Genomic DNA, 12,452 nt, shown 5'->3' on the forward strand with positions numbered 1-12,452 from the left:
TGTGGTTAAATGTTAATATTTAAATCCATGCCAGTTGCTGTATATTATGAACAATATTATATTCAATTTAGCAAGAGGGAAAGGAAACACTACTAACATTAAAAAATGAAGGAAAAACAGAAGGGCTGGAGCACTCAAGTAAGTCCAAAGGTTTTATTAGGTGCAAAAAAAGGAAAGAAACTAACGTTTCGACACCGTGTGTGTCTTCGTCAGAGTAACTCTGACAAATGTCATTACAAACTGAAGTTCAGTTGGTATCTAAAACCCAGCTATGTCCTTCAGGGCCAAATACAGTTCTGTGGCCAATTCCCAGTCTTGTGGCTGCTGCAGTGTGTTTTGTTGTACAGTCTGTTGTAAATATTCCTCAATGTTTGGATCACCACACAATCCAACCGGTAGCCCCTCCTCGGGAAACACATCCAGTTCCCTCTCCTCAACAGCAAACCCACAGTCTCTTGAACCATATCTGCAAAATAAAAATAGAACAGTGAAGGATTTTTTGCTGACAATATGGAACTATATAAATCAACGCATGCAGTGACATGTTATAAACTGCTCTATCATACTTATGTGTAAAATTATGAATATATATTAACCAACTTAAGCAATAACAACTCCTTGCATTTAGTTTGATGCAAAAGGTTAATTCATTTTGTTAAGAACTCAAATACCTGTGAGGCAAGAGATAGAGTTCGTTTGGAATCCCCCTTGGACACGATGCAAGTCTGCTTGGCCGGATCCTGTGTTTGTTCCAGAGGCCTTTGCATTCATCCAGGTCTTTCTGTAGAACCCCTCTGAAGCAGAATCTCAGCAAGCATTGGTGTTCGTGGCTTCCATTTAAGTTTCCAGAGTCTCTTAGGTCTCCAAAAAAGTCCATCCAAAACTGAGACCTGGGTATATAATTAATATTTAAGAATCAATTTAGCTTTGTTCTTGGTCATTTTATAGGGTTTGTTACATTTTGGTCCCATTTAAAACATGCCACAAATGGATGTCAAACAAAGTAATGCATATTAGTTTTCCATAAATATTGTAGCGACCCTGCAGTAATGTTCTTGTTAAAAATGCTGTATTCTTTTCACTCTGTTCTGTGTGTTGATTGTGAGGAGTGGAGAGTTTGGTCTGAGTTTTTCATTTTGTATTGGCGTCGTTAAATCTAGGCAAGCATGCTCATTTCGGCACAACAGCTGACAGTGACCATTTTGAGTTCCTGCAATAAAGTGACGGCTGTTAACGTCTATCTCATCCAACTTTTCAACACGTCCAGCAGGACGCTACTCTATTTTCTTAAATGCATGTAAAAAAAAAAAACGATCTGATCAGCTTTCACTGTAGCTTACACCTACCAGACACAAATGTACCCACCTTCCTCTTCTGAAATAAGACCACCATGACTCGATGCGCTGATTCCCAGTAGATGATCCGTAACTGTGGCTTGACGATCCAGCATAATAGTCCGTGTGCGCGTGACGGAGGGTACACTGTATTGCTGCCATAGTCCCATTCTCAGTCCCGAAGTCTGTTCGTAATCTCATTGGTATCACACCAAGACTCTTTACACAGTTTATATAATTGTGAGCTATAACAGCCGGGTTGTTGTTTGTTGCTCCACACACAAGCCACATCAGTCTTCTTGAAAAGCCATCTATACATCCTGACAGGGCCAAGCCAAAGGGTTTCAGTTTATCATAGCCATCTACATGCCAAATGTAATTGCGCCCCATGGAGTGATACGTGCGTCTTGTGAACCTCCTTCGAGTTCTCAAAGCGATTCCTTGAGGATTTAGTTGTCTCAACAGCCTCATAACTACATCACGCTTGACACGCAGCTTGTGTTTTTGTTTGAGAACTTGCCACATGGTCCGATATCCAAACAATTGTTCTGGTCCTCGAAGCTCGGACAAAATGGCACGCCTCACCTCAGGAAGTGGAGAATAGTTGCCTCGTCTGTACAGTCCAGATTCTTTAAAATGCGTTTTCAGTGTACGCATACTAATTGAAATGTCACGATTACACTTGAGCATATCCAGTATCACCTCGTATGTATGTCCTGAATCAAAATATTCTCGAATAGCGACAGCTATGTTTAGGTCACCGCTAATGTTCATGTTTGAAAAAAATGCGCTACAGGCAGAGTAACTTCCGGTTCCAAAGATGAACAGCGCAGACGTCCAATCAGTGATGTCTCCTGTTGCCGACTGGTACCTACCCTTTCCGGTTTTCTTAATGTAATTGTGCTTCTCAATTTGTTTTTGTGATTCTTCTTTTGTTTTTGTGCTTCTTAATTTGATTTTGTGATTCTGAGTTTTGTTTTTGTGATTCTGAGTTTTGTTTTTGTGCTTCTCAATTTTGTTTTTGTGCTTCTTAATTTGATTTTGTGATTCTCAGTTTTGTTTTTGTGCTTCTCAATTTTGTTTTTGTGTTTCTTAATTTGATTTTGTGCTTCTCAATTTTGTTTTTGTGCTTCTCAATTTTGTTTTGTGATTCTCCATTTGTTTTTGTGTTTCTCAATTTTGTTGTTGTGTTTAGCAATTTGTTGGTGTGATTTGCACTTCTGGGGTCCGTTCTTCGTACCTCGCTAAGTAAGTTAGCTGGATTTGATTGTTGACGATTTCGCGTGATCTTGGATCGTTCGGTTCTCCGAAGCTCATCCGGGACTTGCTGCCATAGCAACAGATCCGTAAGCGTAAACCTGCTCGGGAGCAGGCTTACTTTATGTAAACAAGATTAGATCACGGCCACTCAGGTATGTCCGCTTCATGTATACGAAAGCAACAGCGATATTTTTCCACTGTTTTTCCATAAATAAATATTATCAATGTAACTAAAGATAATGCAGTACCTTTTATTGATTCCATACAGATACATACAGGTCATTTCCTAAAAAAAGGGAAATGTACTATTAATCATTCTATTTCTTGTATTTGATTATTTCAGATGTAATTCATATTTTAGAGTAGTAATTGTAAATTACTTCGTGTAATCAAGATGAGAGACCACGGCTATAAAAGCGAAGGTGGATTTGGGAAGTCTGTCGCAGCCATGTCCTGTCCGTATACGCGAACAACCCATTGCGGAAGGTGCAAGATTGATAAGGAGAGTTTTCAGAATTCAGCGTATATTGCGGGATAGACAGGATCCTTTAGCTCAGCGCGACAGTGTGCTCATAGAGAGATATCGATTTTCCCATGAGGGTATTATTTACTTAACCAACTTGTTAACGAGGGGGTGCGGGACCACCACCTGTCTTTTTTTGCTCTGCCCTTTTCTTGGTTGCTGTTATAAACAAACAAACAGATTATTTCAGGGTCTCTTTTCAAGAGACTAAAAGCAATATAAGTGATAAATATTACCATTCTGTAGAATATTCTTATATTTCACTTTTACTTGTTCCCATGTTCTAGTGGGTCCTGTTGTGGCTCTAATGTGAAAGAGGATATAATGTGATATAATATAATATAATATAATATAGTGTAATATAATAAATTTACCCTACCGCCTACTGGTGTTGGCCAGAGGGGCCGATGGCGCGATATGGCAGCCTGGCTTCTGTCAGTCTGCCCCAGGGCAGCTGTGGCTACACCAGTGTGAATGTGAGAGTGAATGAATAGTGGCATTGTAAAGCGCTTTGGGTGCCTTGAAAAGCGCTATATAAATCCAATCCATTATTATTATCATTATTAAATTACTTACGAGTTTAATTTGTCAGCAACTTTCTGCCAGCCCTCTCTCCTTGCTTTTGCAGCCTTTGCAGTGTTCCCTTGCATTTTAATTAAACTCTGAAACTCCTGAAATCCCTCAATCAAGAGTTCTTGCTCTGCTGCCGAAAAATACTGAGCGCGCTCCTTCGACATTTTCGCCGACCAATCAAAGGGTTGCCGATCAATGTTTCTACTATCGATGTGTAGCCCCTGTTAAGCCACCCAGTGATCTCACATTACTTCATCCAGCTATACTAATCGTCAACAACAGGTGTGTTCGGAGAACCGGAAAAGCGAGCTCAAAGTTAGCGCGATGATTTGATCTTGGATGTGTCATTTGATCTTGGATGTAGTAAGCGAGGTACGAAGAACGGACCCCAGGGCCTCTTAATTTTGTTGTTGTGTTTAGCAATTTGTTGGTGTGATTTGCACTTCAGGGCCACCGTACCCGGAGGCCCTGATTGTAAAAAAAAAACTACATTTCCGCGAAAATGACGTCACTTCCGGTTTCGGGCAGGTAATGGCGGACATGCAAAAGTTCGCGCTGACGTCTATTCCAACGTAGGAAGTGTTATGAACAGCTGATTGGATCGGCAAAGCGTGTTTCTGGAATATTATGTTTTTGTTGCTGCAAGTTCTTTTTATGCAGTTTTTGCAAAGCTTTATGTGGAAGGAAACTGTGACCTAGGACAAGCTGATGGCATAAGATGTAAGTACAACTCCTCCGGTTTCATATGCAAAAAAAATTATTGCGCTAGCTTACGTGGTTGCAGAGCTACCTGGATTTAAAAATAGTTACGCAAAACGGAGTGTGCCATCTCTGACCGGCTCTAAAGGGTTAAGCCTTGTGTTTTCCTCTGCCTGTGTTGCGATCTTACCCTCATTCCGTGCTGTGTGTTCCATAGTGCTTAGTTTTTTGTATTTTCAGTTTAGTTTTTGTATTCTTCGTTTAGCTGGTTCTGTTTTGCCATCTAGCAACAAATCTAAGTTTGAGTTTACTTTCTGCCTCCAAGTGTCTGCACAGTAGGTCCTCCTTACACTACTCCTGCCTGCACACAGCCTTTACATGACACTTTGAGGCTATAATTTTTTAGTAACTACATGGATATTAAAAATCACCCACAAAAATTATTTTATCTGAGCTGAGCACTAAATCAGATGAAAAAAGAGAAATCACATAGAAACTGAGTAAAGCCCAGGAGACGCAATTCAAATGCCTGATGCGTAGCTTTGTTCAGAATAGGCCAAGGCTTTGGAATTAATTAAAACATCAGAAGTACAAATGCAAGCCAACACCAGAAAGCAGTGTGGCAACCTCTGCTTCAGATGGAAACTCAAACATCTCACACTTTGGTCTTTCTTTTTGTTGAAAACCAAACCACAGAACAAATCCCACTGTGAGGGATAAAAAAGAAGCAGCCAGAGACACAAAATGTCTGTCCTTAAGAGTGCATGCAAACCACAATGTACTACCCCTCACTCTACATGTAAAGACACTTCATGCTTCACGCTTCTAACACGCTGTGTTAGAAAATGGTTGAAGTTTGTTTTGTACTTACATTTAAAACCATTAAAAAAAAAAGCTACTCTCATGATTATAACCCACTCTGACCTTCTGAAAATAAATTACCTTTCTTATTTTGCAGAGAACAGAATGACAAGGGAGGTAGTAATATTATTAGACTTTATTTAGCCTCTCAAAATACGACCTACTGTATTCTGTACTCACTGAGGCCAAACCCAGAGGAGCTGAGCACTGCAACCCAAGAACTAAATGAAATGATCTTCTTTGTTACCATAGAGTCACCAACACTAACTCAGCTCCTGACTTCTGCTCTGACACAGTTTAACCAAATCAATGTAGAACATCAGATCGTTATCTGTGGCTTTGCTGAGCTATAGCTGTTGCTGCAGCATGAAATAAGACACCACTTATTTGTCCTAGATACTAGACCACATTTCAGTTAAAGACATGCTCAGTATCAAACTTTGCATGTGTATTTCACTGATGACCACAAACCTGGTGCATATGTTTTTGAAAAAAAAAAGAGAGGCGACACTGTCAGATTAGCAGTTGACCACATTCATGCACTTGAATTGTTTATGAGCAAGTGCACATGCAAGAAGGACAGCACTAATGGAACAATGCGCTTTACATTTAACTTTGAAATAACAGAGATAATGTTTTTATTAGCATTTGAACTTTATAACAGTTATAGACATGAACACCAAAAACTGATGCCAATTTATTACTTACTAATCAATTACAAAAACAATATGTGTTGGGTATAATGCATTATAAAGTATTCACATTGGCGTAACCACATTCGATTTTTCAGTGTTTAGTTATGTAACACAATGCTGTACTAAAATCTATTACATAAAAATTTAATTATGTGACATCAAAATATGACATTTTACTGTGTGTTTGATTTTTTTGGCAATTTTACAGAGTAAAGAGAAAGTTACATAATAAGTATTGGGCAAATTTATTTCTCCAGAGAGTAATAAAATAACGTGTTGAATTACTTACTTAAGAAAAGTAACAGGTAATGTGTAATGGAATACTTATTTAAATAACAACTCCAACATTGCTGAAAAATTTGGGATACCTAATTTTTTTTTCCTCTATTAAATGTGATTGTGTCTTCAGTCAGCTCTCTTTCTGCAACCTGTAAGATATACAGGAAAAATAGACCCCCCCCCCCCCCCCCACCTTCCCCCCAAAAAGGCAGAAAACAAAAAATGTCAAAACATAATGGTAACCATTTGCTTTTGTACACATTACACACCAATAATAACTTATTTGCGTAGCTCCAAAAAAAAGTATGAACATTTTAGTTATGAAACATTAGCTCTCCTATCATGACTTGTCTTTTGTATTTACTACCCATCACATATTATCAGAATGGAGCACATAAGGCACCAATAATAACAAGTAGTCTCACCTTTGGGTTGAGTGTTACCCAGGCCTAACGTGTAGTAAATGGCTGTAGAATATAAAATATCTTCATCTGATGGAGAAAGACAGTCAAAGTGAGAGGAACGATATGTATACAGTAACATCACTGATAATGACCTTGTATTACTATAGGGTCTTTACCTTACAATATACAGTGGCAGCTATTGTTGTGATATGTGCCTCATAGTTCTGTGATATCAGCTGCTCTTAAATACTTTTTTCTACTCTGTCATTGTGCTAGGCTAAAATATTATTTCATGGCTCATGTTCAACACGTGAAAGAGAGAGCAAAAAATCTCAGATTCTGTCTTTCTTTGACTTCCTCTTATTACTTTGTCTGGATGCGGTTGTCAAATCTCATAATTTATGGTTGTATTCTGTTTCTTCTTTTCATACAGAAGAATGCATCCTGAGACAATTATAAAGAAGATTAATTATGTAGTATTATTAACCCAATTTGCTGCTGCTTTGACATACATACATACATACACTTTTGAAAGTTATGCATAAAATATAATTATGTTATTTTCTTTACCTCTTTCCCAGTAACCTTCGCCAAAATAATACAGTCCTACTATCCCCACCAACAGAGCAGTCAGTAAAATGGTGGCGATAATCCATGGTGGTGCAGCAGAGAAGGAGTCTCTCCCTTCTTGGCGATTCTCTGGGTTAGTTTTGGAATTTACATTTTGAGAGTGTAAACAATGGTTAAAAAAAATACTCAAAATATGAAGTAACAGGAAAAAAAATAAACCATCCAAATCCATTAAAATCAGTATTTCCAATTACACTACAATGTTCTAAATGGCCAGGGAAGGTTTAGTTATCTAAATCTACAAACAACAGTTTTACTAAAAAGAACATCAGCAGTAATCAATATGGCATATACTTATCTTAAAACGTCTCAGTGTCTCACCTGTGACTTTCAGCCAGCTCTCTGGTGATAATCCATCTCCTGAGATGTGACACTTGTAAAGTCCTTCATCTGACTTGGAAACTTGGAAACTTCCTGGATGGTCATGCTTCCTGTGGAGGTTCTATGGATGAGACGTCCATTTTTGTAGAAATCAGCGGCTAAGTTGAAGGATGCAATTTTGTTTCTGCAGCTCAGAGTCACAGTTTCTTGCATTAACACAGGAACAGCAGGACTCTCCAGGATCACAGAACCATCTGAAACAGCATGCATTTGTTATTTATTTTATATACATTTTAAATTAAATGACTCATTAAATATTCTTTCTGCAAACGTACCAGTGACAGACATATTAATACTGTTGCTTCTTGTCCCTCCCCCAGTCTCATACCAGTACTCTCCACTGTTGTCTGTATAAACTGTTTTAATCTTGCAGGATGATCCTGTTGGTGTTCTCTCGTTAGTTATGTTACATGGTTTTATTTTCCCTTTGAATTTATGCACAACTTCACAATAAACAACTCCTTCACAGTGAAATGTTACTGTTTCGTATTTAAAGAACTGCAATCTGTTTGGAACAATATGAAGAAAAACTGCATCTGAAACAAAAAAAAAGGAAACTTTAGTTTAAAGTTTTACTTCAAAAAATGCTGTTCTAGACTTAAGGTGTCCGGTGATCCACCTGACTCAAACAGGCTCTCCTCTACACAGTCATTTAAAAAATGCTTTGCTTCGAACATTACAGCTAACAACTGTATTTTCCTGTTTCAGTGCAGCTAGCCAAGTAATGAAGAGTCCATTACTGCTAAAGAGACAGAGTGAAAATAGACAGTTTCTTAATGTAAAAGTCATTGTTGCAGCCAGGAATGAAAGTTGAAGTTGAACTGAGTTTTTGTTTTAGTGTTGCTATTTTCTTCTGAGTTATCAATTATGTCCCTATTAGCAGCAACCGGTCGACCAACCACATGAGGTCACATTCCATACAGACGGAAGATGACACTAAACATGTTTTTCGAACTTTGACTTGACCCACTTATTTTTTTTAATCTAGCCGACAGTGTTACATCTACTAAAAAGAACATGGGCAGTAATTCATATGGCATCTATGTATAAACTATAGCTCAGTGTCTCACCTGTGACTTTCAGCCAGCTCTCTGGTGATTCTCCAACTCCTGAGATGCGACACTTGTAAAGCCCTTCATCTGACTTGGAAACTCTCTGGATGGTCATGTTTCCTGTGGAGCTACCAATTATGTGACGTCCATCTTTATAGAAATCAGCTTTGAAGTTGAAGGATGCAATTTTGTTTCTGCAGCTCAGAGTCACAGTTTCTTCCATTAACACAGGAACAGCAGGACTCTCCAGGATAACAGAACCATCTGAAACAACAAGCATTTAATATTTATTTTATATTAACTTAAAATGATTCATTAAATATTATTTCTGCAAAAGTACCAGTGACAGAGATGTTGATGCTGTTGCTTCTCGTCCCTCCTTCAGTTTCATACCAGTACTCTCCACTGTCGTCTGTATAAGTAGTTTTAATCATGCAGGATGATCCTGTTGGTGTTCTCTCATTCATTTTGTTACATGATTTTATTTTCCCTTTGAATTTATGCATAACTTCACAATAATCGACTCCTTCACAGTGAAATGTCACTGCATCATATTCAAAGAACTGCAATCTGTTTGGATAAATATGAAGAGAAACTGCATCTGAAACAAAGAAAAAGGAAAACTTTAGTTTAACGTTTTACTACTGAAACTGGTGTGCTAGATTTAAGCAAAGAAAGAATAAAAAGAGTAAATTAAAAAACCTGCAATTCCTGTGATGATGAACCAAGAACAGAGAGCAGAAGAGGTTCACAAAAGAACAAGTTGTGCTGCTTCCTACTTTTTTGACTAAATTGCTGTCTCCTCTGAAATCTTAAATATTTTTCACATAGATGAGCAAACAGCTGGTACTCACCAACTTTCTGACCCTGTACACCCATCAGAGTCATGATGGTCATCACTGAAGAGAGATAAAGATTTACTAAGATACCTGTTGAATCCTACAGCTACTAATAAATTCATTGTCACAAAAATGCTTTTGTCTTAAAGTAAAAAGAAACAAAAACAAAGTCATATTTTTTTACAGAATTATTAACTTAGCATTTATAGTAATGTGGAAAAAGAGAAAGTACTCACACAGTATGATGCAGAGAGCTCTGATCTCCATGTCTCCTTGCCGCAGACTGAAGACTGACGTATAAAATCAGTTTGCAGAGGGCATCTACTAAAACAATTTTAATATTAATTGAATATTTTTATGACTTTAGGCAATGAAACAATATAGTTTTACAGTTTCCAAAGAAGCTCAGTTGCTTTTGTGTTAAGTCAAGCCTCACTGTTTCAGTTCACTGTCAGTGGGCGGAACAAAAAACCAGTTCAGACTAATGCTGTGTTTGATGCAGCTTGTAGACTGGTTCATGTTTCCTGTGCACAGATGGGTGAACTGTACTGAGATATGTCACAGAAGTAGTGAACATTTGAAACATCTTCCAGGGGTACTCAGCCCACTCAAGGAATTACCAAAGTCATTGAAGCTATTTTTCGTCACAGGATAGTTAATATTGCTATAGATAAATAATTGCAATTCCGTTATTCACACATAGTTCAGGTTTACATGAATGTAAGTCACACTTTCATTCAGGTATACTCAGAAAATGTTAGAGAGAGTGTGATGGTAAGCCACACATGGTAAGACTCACACCAGCAGTTCGTGTCACTACGCGTCCAATATATTATTTCATTATTAAATTAGCTCATTGCAAGTGCACACATATCAATGCTGCAAGGTTAAATTATATTTTATGTTGTATTAATACCGATTTTTTTTTTGTTTGACATACCTGGTGGTTTGGCTTTTTCTTACTGGTAAAGGGCTGTGGGATCTGAAGTTCTCCTGAGAGTCTCAATGGACTGAACCACATGCTTCATTGCCTGGAAGGTGTTTAGAGTTTATTTCATTGTTTTGTGTTGGTTGGTTATGTGGCAGCCATTTTGTCTTCTCTTCATGTGTTATATATTTTAGCTAAACCAGTAATAAAGTTCCCTGATATGTCAATGCAAGAGGTCAGTTTGGCTTATGTATGTTTGAGATTTGTTTGTTATTATTTTGAGTTTAGTTTATTGAGTTGACCTCTTTTATTTGTCAGTCCAAGCTTTGGATTTGTTAATCATTTTTTCACATTTCTGGGTAAATACAAACTTTATTTTTGAACTAAACACCTGTGTGCTCTATACTGCTTTACTACTTGGTCCCCGACAGAGAGCATCTATGCATGTTGAATGAGCACCTCATCACAACAGCTAAACCATATCCTGTTATTCATTATCATTATGTCACCAAAACTCGCTGAGCATTTGACTTTTGCTTTCACACATTTTTGACCAAACAAATGGAAAAAGGCACTTAATTTTCTTTGGCTTTATTAAATAGCTTCTGCTGCAGCATGAAACAAAACATCACTTATTATGTCTGGGTACTAGACCACAATTCAGCCAAAGACATGTTCAGTCTCAAACAGGTTTACTTCATTGCTGACCACAAACTTGGTTCTTCTGTTTTGAGAAAGTAATATGACACCTTCCGAGTAGTGGTTGACCACACTAGGTGCATTTGAAAGCTGCAGGAGCTTTTTTCTTGTAAAAGCATTCATATATGTGTACAAGGACAAAGCAAATGAAACTGAAAGCAGATGATTAAATACACATGAACTACAATAAATTATACACAAGCACATCAAATCCAGCTGCACTGCTTTTAAATTGGAACAACTGTATTTAATTGTGTTACTACATTGTTATTACATTAACCAGTCTAATCTAAATCTCGACACTTATCTAAGGTTATGAGCTTTGGGTAGTGACTGAAAACAATAGATCAAGGATGTAACAGCTGTTGAAATGCTAGTGTTTCACCACCAGGCAGAGCTCTTGTAATGCTAATGCCATTAATGCATTTTATTTTATGTTTTTATTTTTATGTTAAACGTGTTTAAAATGTTCCTATTTGTATACAGGATTAGTATACTGTTAATTTGACACATGCAAAATAATTGATTTAAGTAAGTTTAAGGTAAGGGCAGAGGTCACTTCTATTTAGAAAAAAGGTCAGAGAAGCTGCTCATGGTGACTGTCTAGCCGTGTGATTATCAAGCTAAGGAAGAAATAATGAGTTTCCAAATACACTAGTTTGTCCACTGGTGTGTTTGTTTATATTTTCGGAATTTTATATTGTCATATGTTTTAATGTTGAAATATAATGTATTGGACATTTGTGTTCACCAGTTGTACGGTGTACCTGTGTATGTTAAGAGGATCACAGTAAAAAGCAGTAAAAAAGAGCTCTTAAGTCTCGTGTATGTGTAGAAGCCAGCATAAAGGATATATATGACGGAAATGAGCTTTCTCCGAAAGGTGGCTGGCCTCTGCCTTAGAGAGGGAGAGGTCAGACTAGAGTCAAAGCAGGTTAGGTGGTTTGGGGATGTGATAAGGATGAGGATGCCTCCTGGGTGAGGTGTTTCTGGCATTTCTCACAGACCCAGTTGGGGCAGACCCAGTACATGCTGGAGAGATTATATCTCTTGGCTAGTCTGGGAACGCCTTGGTGTTCCCCTGGACAAGCTGGAGGAGGTGGCTGGGAGGTCTGGCCTTGTCTGTTTAGAATGCTGCCACCGCGACTTTGCCCTGAGTAGGTGGAAAAAGATGGATGGAAATTTCACAACATTAACTTTTAATGAAGAAATAAATGCATGCCTTTGATGAAGATACTTCATCTGATTCAGCCCTAACTATATGCCATTGCAAAAAGGTTTAAAGTCTGAAGCTT

General features: G+C 37.8%; 2 protein-coding genes across 3 annotated transcripts; both read right to left on the minus strand.

Annotated features, from left to right (window-relative positions):
• Positions 1 to 138: 138 nt before the first annotated feature.
• On the minus strand, positions 139 to 2,341 carry LOC120746513. Its single transcript, XM_040051937.1, has 3 exons — positions 1,366 to 2,341; positions 672 to 890; positions 139 to 466 (listed from the first exon to the last, which is right to left on the minus strand). The coding sequence occupies exons 1-3, from the start codon at positions 2,106 to 2,108 to the stop codon at positions 259 to 261; spliced, it is 1,170 nt and encodes a 389-aa protein (XP_039907871.1). The 5' UTR covers positions 2,109 to 2,341; the 3' UTR covers positions 139 to 258.
• A 3,378-nt stretch (positions 2,342 to 5,719) lies between these two features.
• LOC120746514 (sialoadhesin-like) lies at positions 5,720 to 10,382 on the minus strand. 2 transcript variants are annotated; one of them, XR_005698867.1, is made up of 8 exons: positions 9,767 to 10,382; positions 9,546 to 9,590; positions 9,032 to 9,292; positions 8,710 to 8,955; positions 7,915 to 8,175; positions 7,580 to 7,833; positions 7,199 to 7,327; positions 5,720 to 6,715 (listed from the first exon to the last, which is right to left on the minus strand). XR_005698867.1 is itself a non-coding variant. In XM_040051938.1 (7 exons), the coding sequence occupies exons 1-6, from the start codon at positions 9,795 to 9,797 to the stop codon at positions 7,589 to 7,591; spliced, it is 1,089 nt and encodes a 362-aa protein (XP_039907872.1). In that variant the 5' UTR covers positions 9,798 to 10,382; the 3' UTR covers positions 6,869 to 7,327; positions 7,580 to 7,588. The 2 variants fall into 2 exon arrangements, 1 of the variants encoding a protein (XP_039907872.1); XM_040051938.1 differs by lacking the exon at positions 5,720 to 6,715 and having other exon boundaries at positions 6,869 to 7,327.
• Positions 10,383 to 12,452: the final 2,070 nt, after the last annotated feature.

This window comes from Simochromis diagramma, unplaced genomic scaffold, assembly GCF_900408965.1.
Source record: "Simochromis diagramma unplaced genomic scaffold, fSimDia1.1 OVJJ01000672.1, whole genome shotgun sequence".
Taxonomy (NCBI): Eukaryota; Metazoa; Chordata; class Actinopteri; order Cichliformes; family Cichlidae; genus Simochromis; species Simochromis diagramma.